The sequence below is a fragment of the Phyllostomus discolor genome, chromosome 6 (assembly GCF_004126475.2).
Source record: "Phyllostomus discolor isolate MPI-MPIP mPhyDis1 chromosome 6, mPhyDis1.pri.v3, whole genome shotgun sequence".
NCBI lineage: Eukaryota > Metazoa > Chordata > Mammalia > Chiroptera > Phyllostomidae > Phyllostomus > Phyllostomus discolor.
In genome coordinates this window covers 34,732,833-34,757,540 of record NC_040908.2, presented here as the reverse complement: position 1 = coordinate 34,757,540, position 24,708 = coordinate 34,732,833, and the positions used below count along the sequence as shown (strand labels likewise).

The window sequence follows — 24,708 nt, the reverse complement described above, 5'->3', positions numbered from 1 at the left end:
AGCTTGAAGATCGCTGTTCTGTTTTAAAATGATAAATAAAATAAAATGCTTATTACGAGGACAGTTGAGTATACTTGACATATAAAATTTACCTAACCACAGCTTTTAGAATCTCTTCTTTAAATACAAGAACTAAATCCAACTTTAAATGTAATAAAACACTTCTGTTTTAATTTTAATTCCACATTCCGGAAAAGGCAAAACTACAGTATAAGAAACTAATTAGCGGTGCCAAGGCCTGGGAGGGGAGAGGGGAGTGCCGCCCGGGGCACTGGGCATCTGGGGGATGACGACGCTGTTCTGCATTTCAGCTGCGGTGGTGATCACATGACTCTGCGGTTTTCAAAACTCCTTGAACTGTACACTAAAAAGGGTGAATGTTACTGAGTTTAAATTATACTTCATTTGAAAAATAAATTACAAGGAAAAACTCAGGACATCACAGGGGATACATCAGCCAAAAGATACTGCTTACAGCAATTGCACCTGGTGAAGAAAATAGAGAAGAAGGAATCAGAGGGCTGGGTAATCCTACGTATTTCTGTAAGTGGATCTATAGTAATAAGAGGTTTCCTGATGATAGTGTATTGTGGTACCAAATGAAGAAACACAGTAAAGCTATAAAGGCAGGCTAATATCACAAGTGGAATTCTTGTAGCACTATAAAAATACTTTCAATGCTACATACACAAGCTGGAGGAATGATGAGTGGAAGTGTGGATCTGAAAGGGAATCAGAAAGGCAATCTGTTATATAGATACAGGGAAAGACATTAGCTTGCAGACATAAAAAAAAAAAGGTGGCAGTAAACTCAGGAAAAACGTGTGAAACCAGACCATGCAGAAAAGAGAAACCTGGAACAGACGCCAGCCCCTGTGGTAATGAAAGACTCGAGCACGGTGTGCTGCTCAGCTGCTCAGCCGGGGCTCAGTCAGCTGCAAGTGGACCTCACTCTGTGGAAAGATACGTCAGTGAGGAACTCTGAGGTGCGTAAATTTGCAAAGGCAACCACACTTTAAATCTACAAAGGAATATTGGTATTCAACAAAATCACATCATGAATTTTAAACGTCAGCCTCCTGTCATGTAAAATCAGATTTTTCTGTTGTAACACACCCCTTCATCCTAGGACCTGGCTGCACACGTCAGCTTTGAATGCAGAAAGCCATCCAGTCCCCAGCTGACAAAGCAGCCCTTGATGATGCTAAACATCTTTAGTGGTTAGGAAGGACTTACTGACATGGAATGAAATTCTGCCTTGCTTTAACATTTCTCCATCCATCCAGGGTCCGTGCCCGGGAGCCACTCACACCACGACATCTTTCAAACAGCTGGAGCTGCCTCACCCCACTGTTTTTTTCTCCAAGCCAACTATCCCCAAGTGCTTTAATTTGAGACACTTTTGAAGTCCCCACCAGAAGCACAACCTGTAGAAGATATAAAACAAGCCAGCAGCTTGACCTTCAAAATACTATCCTTACTGTCTAATGAGAGACACAGATATGAGTATGTCAATAACTGCAGTGGAAAGCAAAATGGATTAAAGAGAAGTAAAAACAAGAAGTAGAACAGAAGTACAAGTGAAATGCTACAGGAACAAAGATGAGAAAAGGAATTAGAAGTTACTGAAACTAAGTTAATACCATCAGTAAAACAAACTTGAATTTCTAAAGCACAGGAAAACCAACAGATTGCCACAATCCACTTCCACAGGTGTCATTAGTATTCACCTGAGAGCTGGTAAAACATCAAAGAATCCATACACAGCTTAATCATTTTTCCTTTCAAACTTTCAGAATATATTATTCTAGATGTAACTGTAATGAAACATTACAAATCATGCCGCAGTTACAAATGCTCTTAAAATACAGGTGGTCAGCCTCCCAACCCTCATCTGAAAGGCCCAAAGCAACAGAAGTTGGTGGGGCAAAAACATGGAGCTTCTGGAAATGTGGAGATTAAAAAGTAGAGGATGGAGAGGGAGGAGAAAAAAGAGTAACTTCACAGGGAAAAAGCTGACAAACTGGATCTCAGCCAGGTGATCAAGGTCAACAACATTAGCGGTTAGTCATATCGATAGTGTGTATCCTTTTGACATGGTCTGATGAAAGCAGCACCCTACCTCTGTGGTCTTCCTCCCAATAACCCATAACCCTAGTCTTAGCAGGACAATAATATCAGAGAAATCCCAACTGGGGAGCATTCTACAAAGCACATAACCTCAAAGTACTTCTCAAAACTGTAGAGGAAACAAGGTAAGTCTGAGAAACTGTCACAGCCTAAAGGAGACCGAGGGGATAAGATGACTGTCATGTGATATCCTGAAAGAAGTCTAGAACAGAAAAGGGACTTTAGGTAAAAACTAAGGAAATCTGTATAGAAGTATAGACTTTAGTTGACAATAATGTACCGATATTGGCTCACCATTCCTGACAAATGTGTAACACTGATATAAGATGTTAACAATCAGGGAAACTGGATGTGGGTATACGGGAACTCTTTCCAACTTCCTATGAATCTAAAAATATTCTAAAACTTTAAAAAAATTATTTAAAAACAAAGTAGAGGAGGAGAAGCAGCAACAGAAAGCAGCAGCATCCCAAGGCTCTAAGTGTAGGGTCTGCAGACAGACCTGAGAGGCGAATCCACTCTTTGTAATATGGTTTCTATAAATGTATTTTCCTGAATTTCAAACAACTGACTTATGAACTAATTCTCAGAATACAATGTGTTCGTAAATTAGGGTGTGTGCATTTGAGAGCAGAGCAGGTACTTTTGATCCCTAGAACATATCGACTGCCATTTTGTCACCAAGGATGTCTAAAATGCAAACATTCTAAATGGAAATATAACAGCACCCCTTTGTTATGGTTGGAAAATATTTTGTCAAAAAAGTTTATGAAGCCAATTTAATTTATTGATCAATTTTCCAGCACAGGAGGGTTAAATCATTTCCATGTTCATTTTTATGTCATTAAAACCATTTTCATTGGGAATGTTTTCCATCTAAATATTTTACGGTAACTTTATTTATCACTTCATATTTTGTCCATATTAAATGTTGCCAGTTATAACTTCTCCCATTATAAATTTACTTAGTCATTAATTTTAACAAGCCAGTTCTCACAATTTTATTATTCCATACTTTTAAATTAAAAGTTAATCTTATAATGCTCTCCTTAATTATTATCCATTTTATAGTGTTAAAATTAAAATTTTCATTTTTGGCTATTTAGTGTAAATTATTTCTACACAATCACTGACTCACGATGACTCGGTTTATTTCTTAGGCAATCCACAAGAAAACTGTGAGATACAGACTGTTACACAGAAATAGTGACAGACATTGTGAGCAAGTGACAGAGTCAGAGGCTGCAGCTTTTGAGTGTGCTGTTTACTGACCAGGTCAAACTTCCTTGGAACCAAAAGTACCATAAAATTGTCCTCAGGGTCATCTGAGGAATAATCCAAGTGGCTGGGTCCAACAGTTCTGGGCCAGTGTATATATGTATTCAGTGAGTAAGTCAGGAGGAAGGCAAAAATAAAGGGGGAAAGGGTATTGACTGTAGAATCAATATAGTGATGAAGAGCATTGGCCCTGGCATCAGAGTGTCAAGGTTCAAATCCCAGCACTGCCACTTAACTCACTGTGTAACCTGGGAAAGTCACTCTCTATGGTTCAATTTCTGCATCTGTTAAATGAGGAAATGGTTGAGGTTACAGGATTGAGAATCAAATACATGTGAGACAATGCATGTAAAATATGGAGTACAGAGCTTGGCATATCCTAAATTCTCAGCAAATGTTGGTATATGTGTGTGTGTGTATGTGCAAATATGTGATTGAGAATTTGTCCCACAAACTGTTAACATAGGTAGTTAGCTAATTATTGATAAGAAAGGGAAGCAAAAGGGAATTAGACATCGAGCTTAATAATCTAGGAGCATAAGCTACAGCTTCCAGCTCCAGGGGATCATAGCATTGCCCCACCAAGGGAGTTAACACTCCACCCTTTCCCTCTCTGGTACCAGAGTGTTGGGGGTGTAAGGGGAGGTGCTGGATCATAGAGGCCTGTCAGGCTAACTAGGGGGTGTATACATATCAAAAGTCTGTGAAAACTTGGGAAGTTGTCTGGTTCTTTTGAAAAAGCACCGGGTCCACCCCAAGCCCAAGCTAATATAATCCCAGGGGAATGAAGAAGCATGTGCTTGCTCTCTCTCTCACTCACGACCCACACTCACCCATTCATTCTGGAATTATCTCTCCTCCAGGAGCATGCAACCACACGGGTCTAACAGCTACTGGGGCCTGCAGCAGATGGCGTGGGCTCCCGAATGACCAAGCTTTCATATGAAGCAGAGGCTCTGGACCCTGGCTTTTGTTTTGGCCTTGCTGAAGACCGTTTGAACTTTTTTAATGGCAGGACAGAAAGAAATGGGAAATTAGAAATGCAGGGGCAGCTTCTAGTTCCACACGAATAAACCATCTTGCCACACCACAATCTCCCCTCTGTGAGTCCTTGGAATGCTTTCCTCATGATGCCGTGGAAGAGCCTCATTTCCACTGACAACAATACTATGCCTTAATAAATCCATAGCATGCGTGTACTCTCTTCCACTTAATATACTACAAATTACAGGATTTATTGCCCTAAAGCTCATTTTTTTAAACGCCACTGTTTATGTATATTATGTATGTTATTTTTACCTTTCCTATATTTGTACTGATGCCCCAAATTGATTTTCATAAACCATATGACCCACAAGTGCAATTACACAATTAAAATCAATGTAAATATATTATGTATTCACAGAAAACACTCATAATGGAAAAGTGAACGTTTCAGAGTTAGAGAGGTGCAGGATCAAATCCCATTTGCCAGTTTAGGACTTGTCCAAATTACTGAACTTCTCTCTACTTGTTTTCTCATTGTTAAAACAGGAGTAAGATATATTGTTGAAAAATTGTGATAAAGATTAAGTAAATAAAAGATGCTTGGCACATGGAACACTCCCAGTAAATGTGACACACACACACACACACACACACACACACAACCTTAACTACTGCCATCTCTGTCCAGTGGACCAAATATTTTCTCAGGTGACCTTTGCCACCATTTTCATATATTATATATAATGTTTCAGTGACTTATTGTAGTGGTTTTCATTCCAGAGTACCATACTCCTGGTGTACTCAAAGACTTTCTACAGAGTGCAAACCATGGATAATTTTAAGGGAATCGGTTTCCAGATCCTCAACTTCATATGTATTCTTTTCTAAAACCGACTATCTGAGAAGGCACCTGTGGTCTGCTTCTCAGACCTACCCTCCTGCTCTACCTCCCTTCTCATAATCATTCCCTGAAAGAAACATCCATCTCTTTACAAAAGACATCATCTCATCCATCCTTAATCTTACCCTAATACATTGCCCCAATTTGTAAAAACCTCAGAGTACCAAAATAAAAGGATAATTCAATGCTTCCTTTAATCAAGATTTCTACTTACAAAAGAATTTTTCGATACAAATTGACTTTTTAATAACATTTATCATACTTTTTAAAGTATTTACATTATTTTCATCAATTGTGTTCTAATATAATTGCAATAGTAACTCAAGCCAAAAAAAAACTAATAGAGCTTTACGGACAAAGGAAATCAAGAAAATATATTACACCTATATATATGTGTATACATATACACATACATATTGTACATACATATTACAGAAAAGTTTGATAGGTTATCAATGAGACACTCTCAAGCACAACAGCGGGATCAAACTCTCTGGGGGAAATGAACTGGAAATCAAACTCCAAAAGGAAAACATATAATGTTAAATTTCCTAATGTTAAGAGTTTTATTTTAAACGAAATGATGGTATTAAATCACTACCAGCCCTGGCTGGCGTAGCTCAGCATATTGAGCTCGGGCTGTGAACCAGAGCATTGCAGGTTCGATTCCCAGTCAGGGTACATGCCTGGGTTGCAGGCCATGGCCCCCAGGAACCGCACATTGATGTTTCTCTCTTTCTCCCTCCCTTCCCTCTCTAAAAATAAACAAATAAAATCTTTTTAAAAAATCACTACCATATTTATATTCCCTTGTATAAATTTCAGTGATTTCACATTTTAATTTGGAAATATCAAGTTAAAATAAGCCAGACATTACATCCTTTGCAACTATTTAAATTAACGATGAAACAAAAATTACATAACATTTTAAGAATTCTTTTAAAAGTTACAGTTAAAAAAAACATATATATATATACATACTCTCCAACAGCGTGAACCCTGAAACATCATATGGGTGTCTTTCCTAAAGCTCAGGTCAAGCCTAGTATTTTCTAAGGCAAGTAACAGGATAACTTGTGTAAGGACTCTCCTTTTCCTACCCAAATTCATTTTTGCCCTTTCAGGCCGCCTGCCCCCACTAGCAAGGCCGCTCAGGCAGCCCAGGGGTCTCTCCGCCCCCTCCCTTTTCCCTCCCGCGTCTCCGCTCTTTCCCCGCCCCGCCCCGCCCAGCTCTGCAGCGCATGCGCTTTTCGCCTTCTTCCCACTCGCGGCTGCTGTGTCATGGCCCAGCGGAAGTCCCAGCCACTCCGGGGAAGGGGATCTTTAAGATGGGAAGGTCCTCTCCCAGTCTTGTCTCCTTTCTCCCTAACACCACTTTGGTTTCCCACAGTGGGGGGTGGGGGTCCCCTACCCTGCACTCTTCCGAACACCTCGTAGTCCACGGATTTGAGGGGCCCTGCGGTAGACATGGCGGCGAGCCCTCTGCCGAGGAGCTGGAGCGAGGTTCGAGGCACGGCAACTGCGGCGGCCGTGAGGAGGAGGGGGCACATGGGGCCGCTCGGCGCACCCCGCGCCAGTCACCGGCCCGGGACGCGCGCGCGCCGGGGTCACGCGTTGGAAGGCGACAAATGAGACTGCGGGGCCTGGGAGCGAGAGCCGCCGGGGACGTCTGGAGGAAAGAGGCCTCGGGCCGGGTGCCCCAGGCCTCGGTCCCTGCCCCGCCTTTTGGTGGCACCCGGCTGGCTTCCCGAGGAGAACACGCAGGCACCGCGGCGCTCTTTTCTCAGTGTTTGTAAATAAAAGCCGGGTGCTGTGCTCACGTGTCAATAGTTCTGCACCGAAAACTTAGTGCTTTGGAAATGAAAGATCTGCTAGCCTGGTGGTGGAGAGTGTTTGGTTAGTGACTGCCAAATCTATCGGGATTTTTTTTTAATATTTTATTTATTTTTAGAGAGGGGAAGGGAGGGAGGAAGAGACGAAGAGAAACACCAATGTGTGGTTGCTTCTCACGCACCCTCTACCGGGGACCTGGCCCCGCAACCCAGGCAACCCAGGCGTATGTCTCGGCTGGTCAACCGGGATTTTGAGCCAGTTCTCAAGGTGATGTCTGCTCGTCTCCATCTCCAACGATTCACAAAGTCACTGGGCTTGAATCCATCTTCTACCTGGATTCTGGTATATTCTGGTTTAAAATCTAAACCCTTAACTGGCTGGTGTGGCTCAGTGGATTGAGTGCCTGCCTGCGAATTTCAAGATCACAAGATTGATTCCCAGTCCGGGCTCAGGCCTGGGATTGGGCCAGGCCCCCAGTAGGGGGCGTGTGAGAGGCCACTGATTGATTTATCTCCCACACATCCAAGTTTCCCTCTCTCCCTCCCTTCCCCTCTGTCTGAAAATAAATAAAATCTTTTAAAAATAAAATGAAATAAAACCTAAACCCCTTTACTTTTAAAAAATATCTGTTCACTAGTATAACATTGTTACAGTTTTGATTACTATTCAGCAACACCGCAATTGCCTAGAAAGTTAAAACAATTTATGCTTAAAAAATTTTACTTTCTGGTGAGCTAATATGAAGTTTTAATTTAAAGCAACTCACCACTCCAAAGAATCTGGATACAGCTATTGATAATCTGCTGCCTTCCAGAATTCCAAATCCTTTTACTCATGAGAATTTGCACTTCTCAACATATTTGTTGGCTTCAATACCTTTACATATGTCTCTGCATCTGGCCATAGAGTTAAAATAATCCTCTGCAATCTGATTTGATATTATGTGCCAATTACATTAGAGAACACCAAAAATCATCTAAAACTGTTAGAATGCGGTTAAATCATTTTAAAGTAAAATGTATTCTGGAAGTGCTAATTTAGATAATTTTCATGTAATGAGTCCTGGTGTATTACAGAGACTTCACAATTTATGTCTTCCTCTCATCTCCCTTTCAGTTCATTCCATGGGGACTCAAGAATCAACATAGATCTTATGTCATTCTTTTCAATAGTATATCTTCAAAGTCTCTCTACACTGCATTCCAAATAAAACCAAAGGTCTTCAGCCTCCGTTAACCTCTGGTTATCTGCTTATCCCCAGCCTATTGGTTATAGGTACCCTATAGTCAAGACACTGAATTATTCTGCTCTTTCAACACACCCTGACCTTATTTTTAAAAAATATTTGTTCATGGATCTACTTTATCTAAATACCTCCTCCTACTCCCAAATCTTCCTCTGTCCAGTTCATTGGCCTGTGCAAGTATTGGATTTCATCCTATTAATGTCTTTCTCACTAGTACTATGCCTTCCAAGAAGTAATATCTCAGATTGGATTGAGGTCCTGTCACTATTACTAATCCTGTCACTGACTGGAAAGGTTGACGTTTTCTTTTTCTTAATCTGACTTTTCTCCACATTTACCAAGGGTACCCCTGTCAATTGTTATGTACCTTTATTGTAATTTTAGAGGTGCTATTGCAACAACTGACATTTGCTTAGCTAAAAACTTTATTATGTCTGTCAACACCACTACATTAGCAAAGAGAAATTATGTACCATTTAAGCATGATTGCCAACAATATGTGATTTTTAAGAGTTTAGAAATTTTAAGCAAATGTTACTAATATTTAAACTAATTTTAAATAATAGAAACATCTACTTATAATTAAAGAAATTTTTTAAAATAGAAGGAAAAGTTATTACCCTAACATAACCTTCACCATTTTTTAATACACTTCCCATATATTTTTAAGTAGTTAAAATCATAGTATACTCTTCACTTTGGGCTTTGTTTTTTTTTAAATACATTTTATTGATTATGCTATTACAGTTGTCCCATTACCCCCATTTCACTCCCCTCCACCCTGCACACCCTCTCCCACCCACATTCCCCCTCTTTAGTTCATGTCCATGTGTCATAAGTTCTTTAGCTTCTACATTTCCCATACTATTCTTGCCCGCCCCCTGTCTATTTTCTACCTACCATCTATGCTACTTATTCTCTGTAACTTTGCCCCCTCTCTCCTCCTCCCACTCTCCTGTTGCTAACCCTCCATGTGATCTCCATTTCTGTGCTTCTGTTCCTGTTCTAGTTGTTTGCTTAGTTTTTGTTTTAGATGTGGTTGTTAATAATTGTGAGTTTGCTGTCATTTTAGTGTACATGTTTTTTATCTTCTTCTTCTTAGATAAGTCCCTTTAACATCTCATAAAATAAGGGCTTGGTGATGATGAACTTCTTTAACTTGACCTTATCTGAAAAGCACTTGATCTGCCCTTCCATTCTAAATGAAAGCTTTGCTGGATAGAGCAATCTTGGATGTAGGTCCTTGCCTTTCATGACTTGGAATACTTCTTTCCAGCCCCTTCTTGCCTGTAAAGTCTCTTTTGAGAAATCAGCTGGCAGTCTGATGGGAACTCCTTTGTAGGTTACCATCTCCTTATCTCTTGCTGCTTCTAGGATTCTCTCCTTCATTTTTACCTTGGGTAATGTAATTATGATGTGCTTGGTGTGTTCCTCCTGGGGCCTAACTTCTTTGGGACTCTCTGAGCTTCCTGAACTTCCTGGAAGTCTATTTCCTTTGCCAGATTGGGGAAGTTCTCCTTTATTATTTGTTCAAATAACTTCTCCACTTGTTGCTCTTCCTCTTCCCCTTCTGGTACCCCTATAATTCAGATGTTGGATCATTTAAAGATGTCCTGGAGGTTCCTAAGTCTCTCCTCATTGTTTTGAATTCTTATTTCTTCCTTCTTTTCTGTTTGGTTATTTCTTCCTTCTGGTCCACTCCATTCATTGGAGTCCCAGTTTTCTTTCCATTGCTATTGGTTTCCTGTGCATTTTCCTTTCACTTAGCGTGGCCTTCATTTTTTCATCTAATTTGTGACCAAATTCAACCAATTCTGTGAGCATCCTGATCACCAATGCTTTGAACTGTGCATCTGATAGGTTGGCTATCTCTTGGTCGCTTAGTTGTATTTGTTGCAGAACTTTGATCTGTTCTCCCATTTGGGCCATTTTTTTTTTTTTTGTCTTGTCGTGCCTGTTAGTTATGAGGGGTGGAGCCTTAGGTGTTCACCAGGGCGGGGCAATCCAGTCACTGTGTTGTGATGCTGTATGTGGGGGCGGGTCTGAGAAGGAACAATGGCACTTGCTCCTCTCTCTGCCGGTTTTCAGTCACTTCCACCACTTCCCGCAAGCAAACTGGGCCTTTCTGATGCTGGTTCCCATGCAGGTGGGCCTGTGTACATTCCAGAACCTTGTGAGTCTCTCCAACGAACTCTCCCGTGAGGCTGGGAGTCTCTCCCTGTGCTTTAACCCCTACAGGTGTTTTAAATCAGTGTTTTCAGGCTCTATTTCCCAGTGCTGGGACCCTGGGCTGCACCATCTGTCTTGCTCCCCAGTTTCACCTGGTTTATCTGCACGCCAATATAGAACTGCCTGGTCAGCCAGCCGCCTGGTGCACAGTGTCTTGCTTCACAATTGCCGCCTTGCTGGGTCTGCCCATTGCCACCCTGCACCCGGGATCTGCCAGCTGCTGTCTTGCGTGCCCTGGGTGCCTTGCGCTGGTGCCACTACTTTTTGTGCCTTGACCCCTTCCGCCCAGCTGTCCAACTCCATTCCGCCTACCAGTCTGGATGAATATGTCTATTTAGCTCCTTGGTTGTTGGACTTTCATATAGTTTAATTTTCTGTCAGTTCTGGTTATTTTATTTCTAAATTGTTGTTGTCCTTATTTTGGTTGTGTGAGGAGGCACAGTGTGTCTATGTACACCTCCATCCTGGCCGGAAGTCCTGTTTGTTATTTTTCCGAGGCCAGAATTATCCTAATTCTAAAACTAGATAAGACAGTACAAGAAGAAAAAGAAAAGTATATGCCAATATCACTGATGAACATAGATACTAAAATCCTCAACAAATTATTAGCAAACTGAATACAGCAATACATCAACAAGATCATATACCCTGATCAAGTGGGATTTATTCCAGGGATGCAAGGCTGGTACAGCATTCACAACTCAATAAATGTGATTTACCACATAAACAACATAGAGGATAAAAACCACATGATCATATTAACAAATGCAGTAAAAGCATTTGATAAAATCCAGCACCCATTTATGACAAAAACTCTAAGCAAAGTGGTAATAAAGGGAACATATCTAAACATAATAAAGGCCATATATGATAAACCCACTGCCAGCAGCATATTCAATGAGCAAAAACTATAAGTGTTCCTTTTAAGATCAGGAACAAGACAGGGACATCTGCTTTCACCTTTCCTATTCATCATAGTACTAGAAGACCCAGCCACAGCAACCAGACAAGAAGAAGAAATAAAAGGCACCCAAATTGAAAAGGAAAAAATAAAACTGTCATTTTGGCAGATGACATGACACTGTGTATAAGTTTAAAACCCTAAAGATTCCACCAAGAAACTACTAGGTCTGATAAATTAATTCAGTAAAGTAGAGGATACAAAATTAATATTCAGAAATCAGTTGCATCTTTATATGCCAATATTGAACTAACAGAAAAGGAAATTAAGAAAACAGCCCCATTCGTAATTGTTTCAAAAAGAATAAAATACCTAGGAATAAATCTAACCAAGGATGTAGAAGACCTCTACTCAGCAAGTTATGACACTGAAGAAATAAACTGAAGAAGATACAAGTGGAAGCATATACTGTGGTCATGGATAGGAAGAATTAACATCATGAGAATGCCCACACTACCCAAAGCAATCTATAGATTCAATGCACTTCCTATCAAGATCCCAATGATGTATTTCACAGAACTAGAACAAATATTTCAAAAATAGATATGGAACCACAAAAGACCCACAGAGCAACAGCAATCCTGATCAAGTACAATAAAGTTGGAGGAATCATGCTACCTAATATCAAAGTATACTAAGGCCATAGTAATCCAAACAGCATGGTACTGACATAAAAACAGACACATAGATCAATGGAACAGAATGGAGAGCTCAAAAATAAACCTACACCTTTATAATCAATTACTATTTGACAGAAGTGAGCATATATCCAATACAATGGGCTAAAGATAGTTTATTCAATAAATGATGTTGGAAAAATTGGATACATGCAGAAAAATGAAACTAGACTGCTTTCTTACATCACACAAAAGAATAAATTCAAAATGTATTAAAGTCTTAAATGTTAGACCTAAAAACTAAAACCATAAAAATCCTAGAAGAAAACATAGTTGGTAAAATCTCAGACATTGCTCATAGCAATATTTTCTAATACATCTACTCAGGCAAGGAAAATGAAAGAAAAAATAAACCACTGGGACTACATCAAACTAAAAAGATTCTGCTCAGCAGAGGAAATCATAAAAATATGAAAAGACAACCCACTGAATGGGAGAACATACTCACCAATACATCTGACAAAGGGTTAATATCTAAAAATTTATAAAGAACTTATAAAACCCAACACCAATAAAACCCCCAAATAATCCAATTTAAAAATGGGCAAAGCACCTGAATAGACACTTCTCCAAAGAGGACATACAGATGGCCAGTAGACATATGAAAAGATGCTCAACATCACTAATCATCAGACAAATGCAATTTAAAACCACAATGAGATATCTCCTCACACCAGTCAGAATGACTATGATCAATAAATCAATAAATCTAGAGTATTCCATACTCTAGAAGTGAGGAAACAGAACAGGAAAATATCACTGTGCTTAGTACTGAGTGCTTTAGAAAACATGAAATAGCCCTGGCTGGTGAGGCTCAGTGGACTGAGTGCCGGCCTGCAAACTGAAAGATCACTGGTTCAATTCCCAATCAGGGCACATACCTGGGTTGCGGGCCAGGTTTCTCTCTCTTTCTTTCTCCCTTCCTGCCCCTCTCTCTAAAAATAAATAAATAGCCATAAAAACAAAGAAAACATGAAATATGCATCTGTAAGTCTTCAGCAAGACAAAAAGTTTAGATAAAGAGGGGACAATCAGAGGTACCACTGCTGGGACATATCATAGAGGCAACAGAAGGCAGAGCTATGTTTTGAACAGAGTGCACCCAGGCTCTGAGCTATGGCATCAAGATAGGGAAGGGGAGAAAGGGATAGGCGCCAACTCAGACGAAAAGTAGGTAATTCAGGCCCTTCCCCTCCTAATATCCCCAAGCACAGGCTTCAGCTAGTCTCAGATTTGCTTTTCTTATGGAATTAAGAAGTCTCTCTGGGGAAGACATCCCTTTGATTCCTCCTTAGTACGTAGACACAGAGACACGCACAGACACACACACTCTCTCTTAGTCCCTAAAGGCACAGATCATATTCACCCTCAGATCTGGGCTAGTGTGACCATCTTTAAAACAACTCATCCGTTCTTTGTAACTATCATGTAGTGATAGATATTAACTAAATGTATTGTGGTAATTATTTTTCAATATATGTAAGTCAAGTCATTATGCTATATACCTTAAACTTACACAGAACTATATATCATATCTCAATAAAATGAAAAATAGAAAATTTTTCCATTGGCCTTTAATGAGTGTCAGCCTGAATTACACCAACTAATATTAAAGAAGCAGCTTTGCTAGGTTGACAGTCATGCAACTTTCCCTATCCCCTGTCAAATTGCTGCTGAATATTAAAAAAAAAAAGAAAAGCAGCCTTGGCTGGTGTGGCTCAGTGAATTGAACAGCATCCTGCAAACCAAAGAGTCACCGATTCGATTCCCAGTCAGGGCACAGGCCAAGGTTGCAGGCCAGGTCCCCAGTAGGGGGCAATGTGTGAGAGGCAACCACACATTGATGTTTCTCTCTCTACCTCCCTCTCTTCCCCCTCTAAAAATAAATAAAACCCTTTAAAAAAATAAAAAGAAGAAGAAGACATTTCTGATTCTTTAGTGGTTTTTTTAAACCTTGCAGAGTGATCAAGTATTGGATAATTGGTAACTATTTTGTATAAAATTCTCTGAAATCCCAGTAAGAAATCAACTTACAGGGTACCTGAGAGATAGCAGCAAAAGTGGAAGCAGGAGAATGAAATAAAATTAAATCATTCAAAATTAACTGAATTGTAACCAAAGTGACCTCTGAAAAGGGAGGGTGAAGTGAAAAGCTTGACTGGTTCTGGGAGTCTAAAGGTTTGTAAAGGATGGGAACAGACTTTCAGCCCAATCACTGGTCCCTGGAAAATAAGGAAGAAAAAAAACAACTACTCTTCTATTTCATGATGGCTTTGTTGGAACACTGGATTGGTATAAACTATAAAACATCCACACAAATCTCTTTCTAGCTTCCTTTCCTGTTCTGCAGGGTTGGAAAGTTTAAAGCTACATATCCCAGACGTTCCTGCAATTAGGATTTGTTATATGATAGAGATTCCGCAATCAAAAGGACCGTGCTATGGGTGGAGGGAGAGTGTGAGTCACACAAAGCTGTCTGCTGCTCGTTCTGTGATTAGCTCAGTTATGGTGGACCGTAGTTTTTTGGGGCATTGTTAGTTGAGGTAACCGTGACTGTAGTTTCTTGGGCACCAAGAGGCAGGGTGCAGAACATTGTTTTATGAGTTAATATGTTAATACTGGCAGTTGCAGTGGGCTCTGGAGTGGCAACTTCCTGGAGGTGGCAGTTTCCAGACTACAGGAGCGTCCTGGTGGTGGCAGGAGAGACATAATTTTAAACCAGCAGCTTCCCAATTCAGCACATTTTGACTGCAGAAGAATCAGTAGCTCCCTTGGTGGCCCAGTTCTTCAGTGAGAGTTGATCCTGAAACATGAGCCTCAACTCTGGCTGTACACTGGAATCACCAGGGGAGCTTATTAACTATACATATATACATGCCCAAAGGTTTTGACTCAAAATGTGAATTCCAGAATCAATATTCTTGAAAGCAACCCAGATGTCTGTGATACAAAGCTAAAGTTGAGAACCACTGACCTAGGGACTCTTTCATCAGTCTCCACAACAACTCCACAAGCCATTTAATACCCAATGTTAAAGCCAATTCTGTGCCAACTGTCTAAAATGGATTATTTTTTCTGTAACTGAATCTTGGCCAATGCAAAGCCTTGGGGCAAAATCTTCACAATCAGAGTAAACCAAAGCTTAAACAAAATGAAAGTTCACATATCTCATCTCTTGCTGTCAGTAAAGGAGCCATAAAGTGTTCAGTGCTTACAAAGAGAAGAAATAAAGATTTTAAAGAAAAAAAAAACAAGCTAAGAATAGTAATAAAACTAAGCCCAGAGTTTTCAAAAATAAGTTTTTGTCAAGAAACGAGAGCATAAAAGCTTAGGTAACATATTCTGTAAATCAGTTACATCATGCTTATTTATTTTTGTTTGCTTGCTTTGCAACTGTAATGTTTTATTTTGAAAAAAAAATTAATGAAATACTAACACTCAAACCCTTTCCATGTCCTGTTTAAACAAACCATAATTTCTGGTCCATTGCTGCCACCTACCAACTATCTGAGGCAAGGCAGGTCATGCGAATATGATCACTACTCCATTTTCCAGAAACGTTAGTACCACCTATATTTTCTCTTATTTTAGTGTTATACTGTGAAATTACACATACTAGGAGCTCCAGTGATGCAATCGGTTAGAGCACAGTACTTATATACAAAAATATATGTACTCCTAGGAGCATGCTAAACCCTTAAATGATAAGTGGTTGAATTGTTAGGGCTCTTCACTCAATAGAGTATTTAAATATGAAGTTATCTTGATCATCAGTTACTGTTAAATAAATATGGTATAGGAAATGCAACACTTACAAGAAAATTCATTCAGCAAATGTTGATTGAACTCCTACTGTATAGTAGGCATCATGGGTTACAGAATGCTCATCTACATCCTTTAAAATTAGCCTTCTTTAAAGGCCATGTATTTTAGAGATATCTTATTCTATAAATAAAATTATTACCTAGCTATAGAAAACTTTTTGTATTATGGAAAGATTTCATCTAGAATTATTTACTTTTCACTACCATTTATAAAAATCTTGCCTTAAAAATGTTGACAAGAATGATTGTAATGAAGTGTCACTAATTCAGTACTTTCAATGTATTTTTCTGATTGAATATATGTGGTTTCCTTTTGAGTCAGTGAATAGTACACTAACTCATACCTGCAGTCGCATTTTACAATTATAGACACTTATGTCTACCAGCTCCCATTTGACGTTCATAGTAACCTGTGAACTAAGTAGAGCAGGTGCTATCTGTATTATAGAGACAAGGAAATTGCCTCCAAACATTTAAAGGACTGCCCAAGGTCACCCAGGTAAAATTTGGATTTCTTTCCACCATGCCACTCTACCTTCAAGCAGCCTTTCACTCACTCATTCAGTAAATATCACTTGAGTGCTTACTGTGTGGTATGTGTACGTACTGAAGAGAAGGTGGTGTCTAATTTAGAGACAGGGTGGGATAGGGGATAGAGAGATTGTCATGGAAGGTCTCTGAGGAAGTAACATCTGAAAGACGTATAGGAATGAGCCAAGAAGTGGGAGAATTTAATCCAGGCACAGAGAAGTCTGTAGAGAATGCCTGAGCTTCCCAAACAGGAGGAATTGAAAGAAGGCCAGTATGGCTGAAGCATTGTTAAAAAGGGGGAAGGTGATATTAATGTGGCTGTCAGTCCAGACAAGAAGAAACATATGTGCCAGGCTTATACATAAGCCCCTGTAAGGAGTCTGGTCTCTGTTCTAAGTACAACGGAAGGCAGTGGAAAGTGCTCGGGCTCTCTGCCCCCTGCTGCAAGTCAGGGAATTTCCTGGGTGGGGGACAAATCAGCACACACTGTTCAACTCCCTTCAGGGCATTTCCCTTCTCTCCCAGATCTTGGCACATCATGTCCTGGGTGCTTTAGCTCCTTTCCAGTTTCTTCACATACTTGGAGTTTTGTTTTGGTTTGGTTTCATCCAGTTTCTTCCTCCACATTTGGACACATTTATTTCTTATTCTTAGAGTTAATTATGTACACATTCTGGCCTCAGATTTTAACTCTAGAGTTTTCAGTTGGGAGGTAAAATTATAGCAATGCGAGGTGAAACCATATGAAGATTTATTCCCCTTTATATTTGTTATATATATTATTAAAACCAGGTAAGGATGTATCTCCTTCACATTAATCTTCTCTTCTGGGAAAAGAAAAACCTCTAGAGAAAAAAAATGATGTTTCAAAACCTACTTGATGAATCTTTTTTTTATTGTTGTTCAAGTATAGTTGTCTCCATTTCCCTGTCCCCCACCCCCAAGTGACTGGGAAAGGGGCAAGAGCCAAGCAAGCAGCATTATTCCTATTACCTCTCTAACTCCTCCCCCCCACACAGTGCTACAAAGTGATGAAGTGGTTCCCTTGCCCTGCTGAATACTTAAGACTCCGCCTTACAAGGTAACAAGCCCAGCAAGACAGGGAGTCAAAGCAGCTCTAGCTAATACACAGAAACAAACACAGGAAGGCAGCCAAATTAAGGAGACAAAGAAATACGGCCCAAATGAAAGAACAAATCAAAACTCCAGAAAAAGAACTAAGCGAAATTGAGATAGCCAACTTATCAGATACAAAGTTCAAAACACGGGTGATAAGGATGCTCAGAGAACTCATTGAGCACAGCAAATGCATAGGCAATAAGTGAAGGCTACACTAAGTAAAATAAGAAAAATTCACAAGGAAACAACAGTGAAGGGAAGGAAGCTGAGGTTTAAATCAATGATTTGGAACATAAGGAAGAAATAAATAGTCAACCAGTACAAAATGAAGAAACAAGAATTCAAAAAAAAATCAAGGAGAGAATAAGAAGACTGGCACATTACCAAACTTGCCAACATCTGAACCATAGGGATGCCAGAAGGAGAAGAGGAAGAGCAAGAAATTGAAAACTATTTGAAAAAATAATGAAAGAAAACTTCCCTAATTTGGTGATGGAAATAGACATACAAGTCCAGGAAGCACAGAGAGTCCCAAACAAGTTAGACCCAAAGAGGACAACACCAAGACACATCATAATTAAAAGACCAAAGGTTAAAGACAAAGACTCTTAAAAGCAGCAAGAGAAAGGCAGAGTTATTTACAAAGGGGTTCCCATAAAACTATCAGCTGATTTCTCAAAAGAAACTTTGCAGGCAAGAAGAGACTAGCAAGAAGTATTCAAAGAGATGAAAAACAGGGACCTACATCTGAGATTGCTGTATCCAGCAAAGCTATCATTTAGAATGGAAAAGCAGATAAAGTGCTTCCCAAACAAGGTAAAGCAAGGTAAAGAGTTCATCAAATCCAAGCCCCTATTATATGAAATGTTAAAGGCACTTAGGAAAAAGAAGAGCAAAACTATGAACACAAAAATGACAATAAACTCACAACTCTCAACAATTGAATCTAAAAAAAACAAAAACAAAAAAACCTAATCAAACAACTAGAACAGGAACAGAATCATAGAAATGCAAATCACATGGGGGTTATCAGCAGGGATGGGGAAGGGGGAGAATGGGGGAAAATGTACAGGGGTTGAGCAGTATATTTGGAAGGTACCAAATAGACAGAGGAAGGTTAAGAACAGTGTAGGAAATGAAGTATCCAAAGAACTTAAATGCATGACCCACGGACATGAACTAAGGGGAGGATTGCTGGAAGGAAGAGGGTACCTGGTGTGGGGGGCAAAGGGGGAAAAATTGGGACAATTGTAATAGCATAATCAATAGAATATACTTTTTAAAAAGAAACATACAAATACTTTAAAACAATGAAAATAAGTTGATATGCCTTAACAAACTACATTCATGTGAAGTTTTAGTCTTCTTAACAGGTGATGGCCAAAATCCAAACTGTAGAATAATACTCAAAAAATTTAAGTTCAATTTAGATACTAACAGGTGTCCATTTTAATAAGGCCTTTGAAGTGTATTACAGTTTCAGTGCTTCAACAAGATCATCAATGTCTTCATCATCATCTCCAATATCATCGAACTGGATTTCATCATCTCCAGGACCAAATGTATCTGTTTCATTGATTTTAGCATGTTCTGGAAGCTCGCCATATGCCTTCAGACTTCTAGCTTCATCTGCATTGTACTTTAAAATCACATCAGCTTTGTTATCCTGATAGTCTCGCAGACCAACCAATATAATGTCTGAGGTATTTATCCAAACCTTTTTTCTCAACTTCCCTCTGATATGGCATAACCTCCTTACACCATCAAAGCACATTGCTTCTAATCGTCCATTTCCCAACATTTTGATGACCTGAGCATACTCTTGTCCGTCTTCTTTAAAGACTAATTCTCTTTTTTCAGATTCATTCTCATTCTTACCTCTCCGCCTGTTTTTACCTCCTTTACCCTTATTCTTGGGCATGGCTGTGCTGATGGCTTCCTGGCATTTCCCACTCTGGTCCCGTGGTTCCTGCGCAACGACGATGCCTCCACAGAGCCCCGCAAGACGACACAATCTCGGGTGTCATGCGCAGGGACACTGTTGCGACCGAATTCTAGGGCGACGCGTAGGCGACCACGCTCCTGGATAAGCAAATGGGGTCGCTGCCGCTGGCGTTGCAGCTCTCCCCAATTTTGATGGCTGTCCTCAGCGGTTGGCTTGCCTGTTACAAGCTAACCTGAAGGAAGTCTTGGAAGACTATTTCATTACACCTCACCACCTCAGCTCTCTCACTTCCTTTATGTCCTTTATGTCCTTTATGTCTCAACGGATGGCCATGACTAATCCTTCAAGGAGAAAAGAAAATCCACAAACCCTCCTGCTAACTTGTAGCAGGTAAGGCAGGGCAGAGCTCTCAGCAGCCCCACGGATGCAGGGAAACAAAAATTGCAGTCAGAGAAAAACGCAGCCAGCACTGCAGCAGCGAGCCCTATATTTCCTGTGGCGTTTGCCCTGGGGACATTGACGAAGTCTTTAACTGTGCGAAGGTGAGAAGGCAAGAAACCAAGCAGAAATCATCTGCTAAGAAGATAAGCAGAGCTTTTGGCAGTTTCATGGCGCTGGTTAGAGAAAAATAGTTCAGGACCCACCAAGGAAGAAGGGCCCTGATACATTCCAGACTTCTGTGGCTACTCCCGCTACAGGGATTGGCTCAGGGAGGAACACGGTGTCTAAGCCAGGCCAACCAGAATCTTTCTTACATCCTTTGCTGGAACCATCAGAATGAGGTACTTCCTTAAAGGCTCACGAGACTTCTGTGTCATTTTTAAGTTCGGGCTGCCAGGAACCATTTTGCCTACAGGTGGAGAAAGCTTGCCTGAGAATAAAGACAAAAAGGAGGAGAACCACCCGAAAGATAAAAATCAAGTTCTGATGACATTGTTTGAGCACCTAGATCTAGCTGTTCCTGAAAGTAGGCCCACTTCCCTAGACTTTTCAGTTTCATGAGCCAATATATTCACATATTTTGATTAAGTCAGCTGAAACTGGGTTTCTATCATGGCAATAAAACGAGCTTTGATAAATGTAGAATTAAATCAAGGAGGCCTCCTGAACTGAAGTTACATAAGCCTAGAGCTCCCCGCACCCATCTCTTCCTCCTTAAATAAAAATAAATAAATAAAAATTTTTAAAAAGCCTGTCTGCAATAGAAGAATAAGAATAGCATATTCTCTGACATCAACTGAATTCTTGATCAAGTCAACCAAGGAGGCCAGCATCCAGATGAATGAGACAATAAATCCCCTATTTTGCTTAAGCTGGCTTGTTTTAAATCTGTCATTGTAACCAAGAATCCTATCTCTCTTTTTTGTATTTATTTGTATTATTTGTATTTGTTCTAATATAAATGAGATATCAATTACTCTAAAATCAAAAATAATAATATTCAGTATTATTGATGATAATAACAGTAGTGCCAAAATAGGGACTCTCGCACACCACTGGTATTTGGATACAAACATTTTATACAGTAATTTGACTATAGACCTCAAAAGTCTTAAAAGGAAGTTTCTTATTCTCTTGTGAGTGGGAGGAAGAAGAGAGAGATGAATAGGCAGAACACAGGGATTTTTAGGGCCATACCACTATTTGTATAATACTAAGATGGTGGCTGCATGGTATTACATACTTGTCAAAATCCATGGAGCCATTCATGGGTTCTTTGGAAGCCCTTTGGGCCCTCTGTCCACCTAATTCCCTTAAGTGGTGGGCACTTTTGGGGTGAACAATGGTACTCTGGAGTTACCTTGCCCTAGTGGGTCACCGTTTTTAGGAGATTACTTCCAAGAAGGCTTAAGCACAAGTACCTTGCACTCCTTAAAAATCTCCAAGAGCCCCCTAGAACCTACAGAGTTCAAACTGCTTGGCCTGGTAGTCAAGGCTTCCATTATGTGGTTTAAATGGACTGTTCCAGATTCATTTCCCATTCATAAGGGACTGTTCTTTATATTTTGGAAATATTAGCTCTGTTCCTCTATCATTGTTCAAAAATAGTCCTTATGTAGGCTGAGGCTAGGATGGTCCATTCAAACCACCTTCCACATATCATTCCTGATGTGGACCAAATAGAGAGCAAGTTAAAATGTGACGTGATTTGGTACAATTGGTAGAGTGTAAAAAATGCAGAATGTGTTTTCGTGCAATGCAAGAGACATTCTCTTGTGACTAAATACAGGGGTTCTTACACTGAAGAGGAAACCAAACGGTAGTTTTTGGCTCTACACTGAGCTAAATCTGAAAAGTCATAGTCACGTAAATGGTCATTTCTTATTTTTTACAGTTTTGGGATAAACTCACAGACAAATCGCAGAAGACTGAAGTGTGATTACAGAAAAGAGTATGTTATCCACCTGGAACACCGAAAACCAAAGTTGCCGCTGACAGAGCTTGGGAAGTACAAGGGTAGAAAGAGCAGTGAAAGGGACTGTCTGGGCAAAAATGCCCTCAACAAGAGACTCTCTCTTGGTTGGTGAAGTAACAGATAGAGGTTCCAGGATATTGTCTGAAATCAAAGAGGTGACTGGTAGGGAAAGCAGACATTAGTGACAAAATTATTTTGGGAGGAGGGAGGCTGACGTGTGCTCACCGGCCAGCAGTGACCGCAGAACGCTGTGGATGGCTCGTCGAAACTCGAGAAAGACATACACAGAGACAACCAAGTCCTGTGGGGAAGTAGGAACGAAATGGCCACTCTCTCTGGTGGGGAGAGAGCGCCCCGTTCCCCTGCCGGAGAGGCTTTTTATTGGTTTCGTTTGCATAAGAATTCAGGTAAAGCTCATTACTCATTGCTAGAAAGTAAGGATCAAACAATAGGTAACAAGGAAGTCTGAGAGCCTATTTTGAGTCAGGGTCAAAGAGCTGTAAAAAACTTTAAGGAACAAACTTACTTCTTCCCTGGACCCTCATCATTCAAATCATTCAACTGAGAGCATTCTAAACAAAGCAGGTTTCACAGGAGTTTACATATTCTTTCTTAGGCCTGATCACCCAGGGAACCCACCCTTTTCAGCACAGAGCTGCACCACCCTGTCATTGTTTCAGGCTTAGGTGGAGCAAGGAAACTAAGGCAACCAAGAGATAAGGAGATTTTCTCCCAGCCGAAGAGGACTCAGGCTATGTCAAAGCTGAGGGGCAAGGGTCCATCACCCGCTTTTGCTGTAGCTCCCAAAGTCCTTTCTTGGGGGCCTCCCACGTGATCGTGCCTGTCTTAGGTTGTTCTCCCCTTGGGGAATCTTACCCATCATTGGCTAACTGACCAAGCATTGGGGGTCAGTTATGAATGAAGCAGCAGAATCAGTGCTCCTGCCAGGGAGATAAGCTTTTGTCTCCTCGCTGGCTTACGGTCCAAAGGTCATTCCCTCAGCCTTTGCCTTGGCGGGGTTACAGCTTCTGATAGCAGGCAGGGCGGTCCCCAACAGGAGGCAGAACAAGAGAGCTAAATTTGTGCTCATCAAGATATCTAAATGAAGAAATAGCACATTTGGAAATTTCAAGGTAATCACAAAAAAACCTAAAAACAGAAACTGTTAAAAGGAGTTTCCTCTGGAGAATAAGTTAAAAGGACACCAAGAGGAAGCAATCAGTCAAATCCAGAATATGGGACATTCCACAAGACAAGTGACCTAGTTTAACAAGTCAATGCCATGGGGTGGAAAAGTGAGTTACGGAGTAAATAACACTTAGGAGAGAAAACAGCCGAATTCAATATGGAAACTTCATTTGGGATCCTTATTAGAACAATTTTGAAACATTCAGAAAACTTTGATTATGAGCTAGATATAAAGTGATGCCTGCTGTAGAGGCCTTCACAGGTGTCAGCCTTCCAGTTCTGTAGAAAACAGACAGGTGATTCAAAGAAACTTCTGCAGTCACCAGAGGTCAGGGAGGACATATTCTTTTCATATATTTTTCTCAATATTTTACTTTGAATATTTCCAAAACTTCCAAAAAGCGAAAAGAATGGCACGATTAACACCCATACATTCTTCATGGAGATCAAATAATTAACTTTTGTCGTGTTTGCTTATCTTTGCCTCTCATATCTATCTGTCTCTCTCTTCATCTTTTTAATGAGAGCAAGTTGCAGACAAGAGAAAATTCCACCTCTAAAAATTCCACATTCCTCAACATTCATCTACATAATCACAATACTATCATATCCAGGAAAGCTGACATAGATTTAATAGTGTCATCTAATATAGAGACTGTATTTTAATTTTCCCAGTGAGGCATTCTCTGAGCACCAGCCTCCAGGGCTTTTTTCTCCCACCCCCTCTGGCTGGACTCAGATGGGAGGAAGAGGGCAGTGCAAGGTGAGCAACTGACTGTGTGATGAGTGCCCCCCCCCCCTTAGAAATTGAAGCCCATTTTTGCTGACTCTTAAAGTGTTTCTTTCCTAATAAGTAATACTATTAAATGGTTAAGAGTGATCAAACATCCTGCTTAAATGATGTTACTTTTACTTGTATTTTTAGAAAATCAATAAAAAGAAAATCAAACCTGAATTATTCTTAAGGTAACAGATAAACCAAATTTCTACTTCTTAGGCAGTCCTTAATGGATACACTTTTCAAGATCTTAAGGATGCTGACATATAAATCATTCTTGTATTTTTATAGTCAGGGATCCCTTCTCATCAGGTCCACCTTTCACCTAGAAGGTAGAATTTGTTCTTTTGTTTTTTAAAGGTGGTTTTGCCCAGAATCCAGGAGGTTGTGAGACCTTATTCTGATCAGATTGGGCCCCTTTTCTGGGAGGGTGTGGGGTCTACGATTATCAGCAGGATGCTGAAGCCTCATATCAGCCTCTCCACAGCAGGCAAGACTTCCCTAACGTGCCTGTGGAGAAAGTCAGCCTCCACCACATGTGTTCGGCTCTTTTCATCCTCAGAGTCACCACCATTCCTTCCTGCCACTCTGTTTACTTCACTCCCCCAATGGTGGCTCTCTATAAACTTAGGACTATCACCTCTCTCTTTTAAAAAATATTTTAT

General features: G+C 40.2%; 2 protein-coding genes across 5 annotated transcripts in view; both read right to left on the bottom strand.

The window, feature by feature from the left end:
• The window catches only part of ACYP2 (acylphosphatase 2), a 210,449-nt gene that overhangs the window by 119,202 nt on the left and 66,539 nt on the right, over nt 1-24,708 (bottom strand). Inside the window, exon 1 of one of the 4 annotated variants that reach the window (XM_036027953.1) lies at nt 6,708-7,076. The exons of 1 other annotated variant lie outside the window; for it this stretch is intronic. In XM_036027953.1, coding sequence (XP_035883846.1) covers nt 6,708-6,846 — 139 coding nt within the window. In that variant the 5' untranslated portion in view covers nt 6,847-7,076. Of the gene's footprint in view, nt 1-6,707; nt 7,077-24,708 lie in introns of those variants that run through there. 2 more of the 4 variants (XM_036027954.1, XM_028516147.2) reach the window with 2 other exon arrangements.
• On the bottom strand, nt 19,010-19,676 carry LOC114500032 (eukaryotic translation initiation factor 1A-like). Its single transcript, XM_028516612.2, has 2 exons — nt 19,212-19,676; nt 19,010-19,148 (listed from the first exon to the last, which is right to left on the bottom strand). Exons 1-2 carry the CDS (start codon nt 19,635-19,637, stop codon nt 19,143-19,145), a joined length of 432 nt encoding a protein of 143 aa, XP_028372413.2. The 5' UTR covers nt 19,638-19,676; the 3' UTR covers nt 19,010-19,142.

Coding starts and splice junctions, on each gene's coding strand:
- LOC114500032 (XM_028516612.2), bottom strand. CDS start 19,637: ATGCCCAAGAATAAGGGTAAAGGAGGTAAAAACAGGCGGAGAGGTAAG.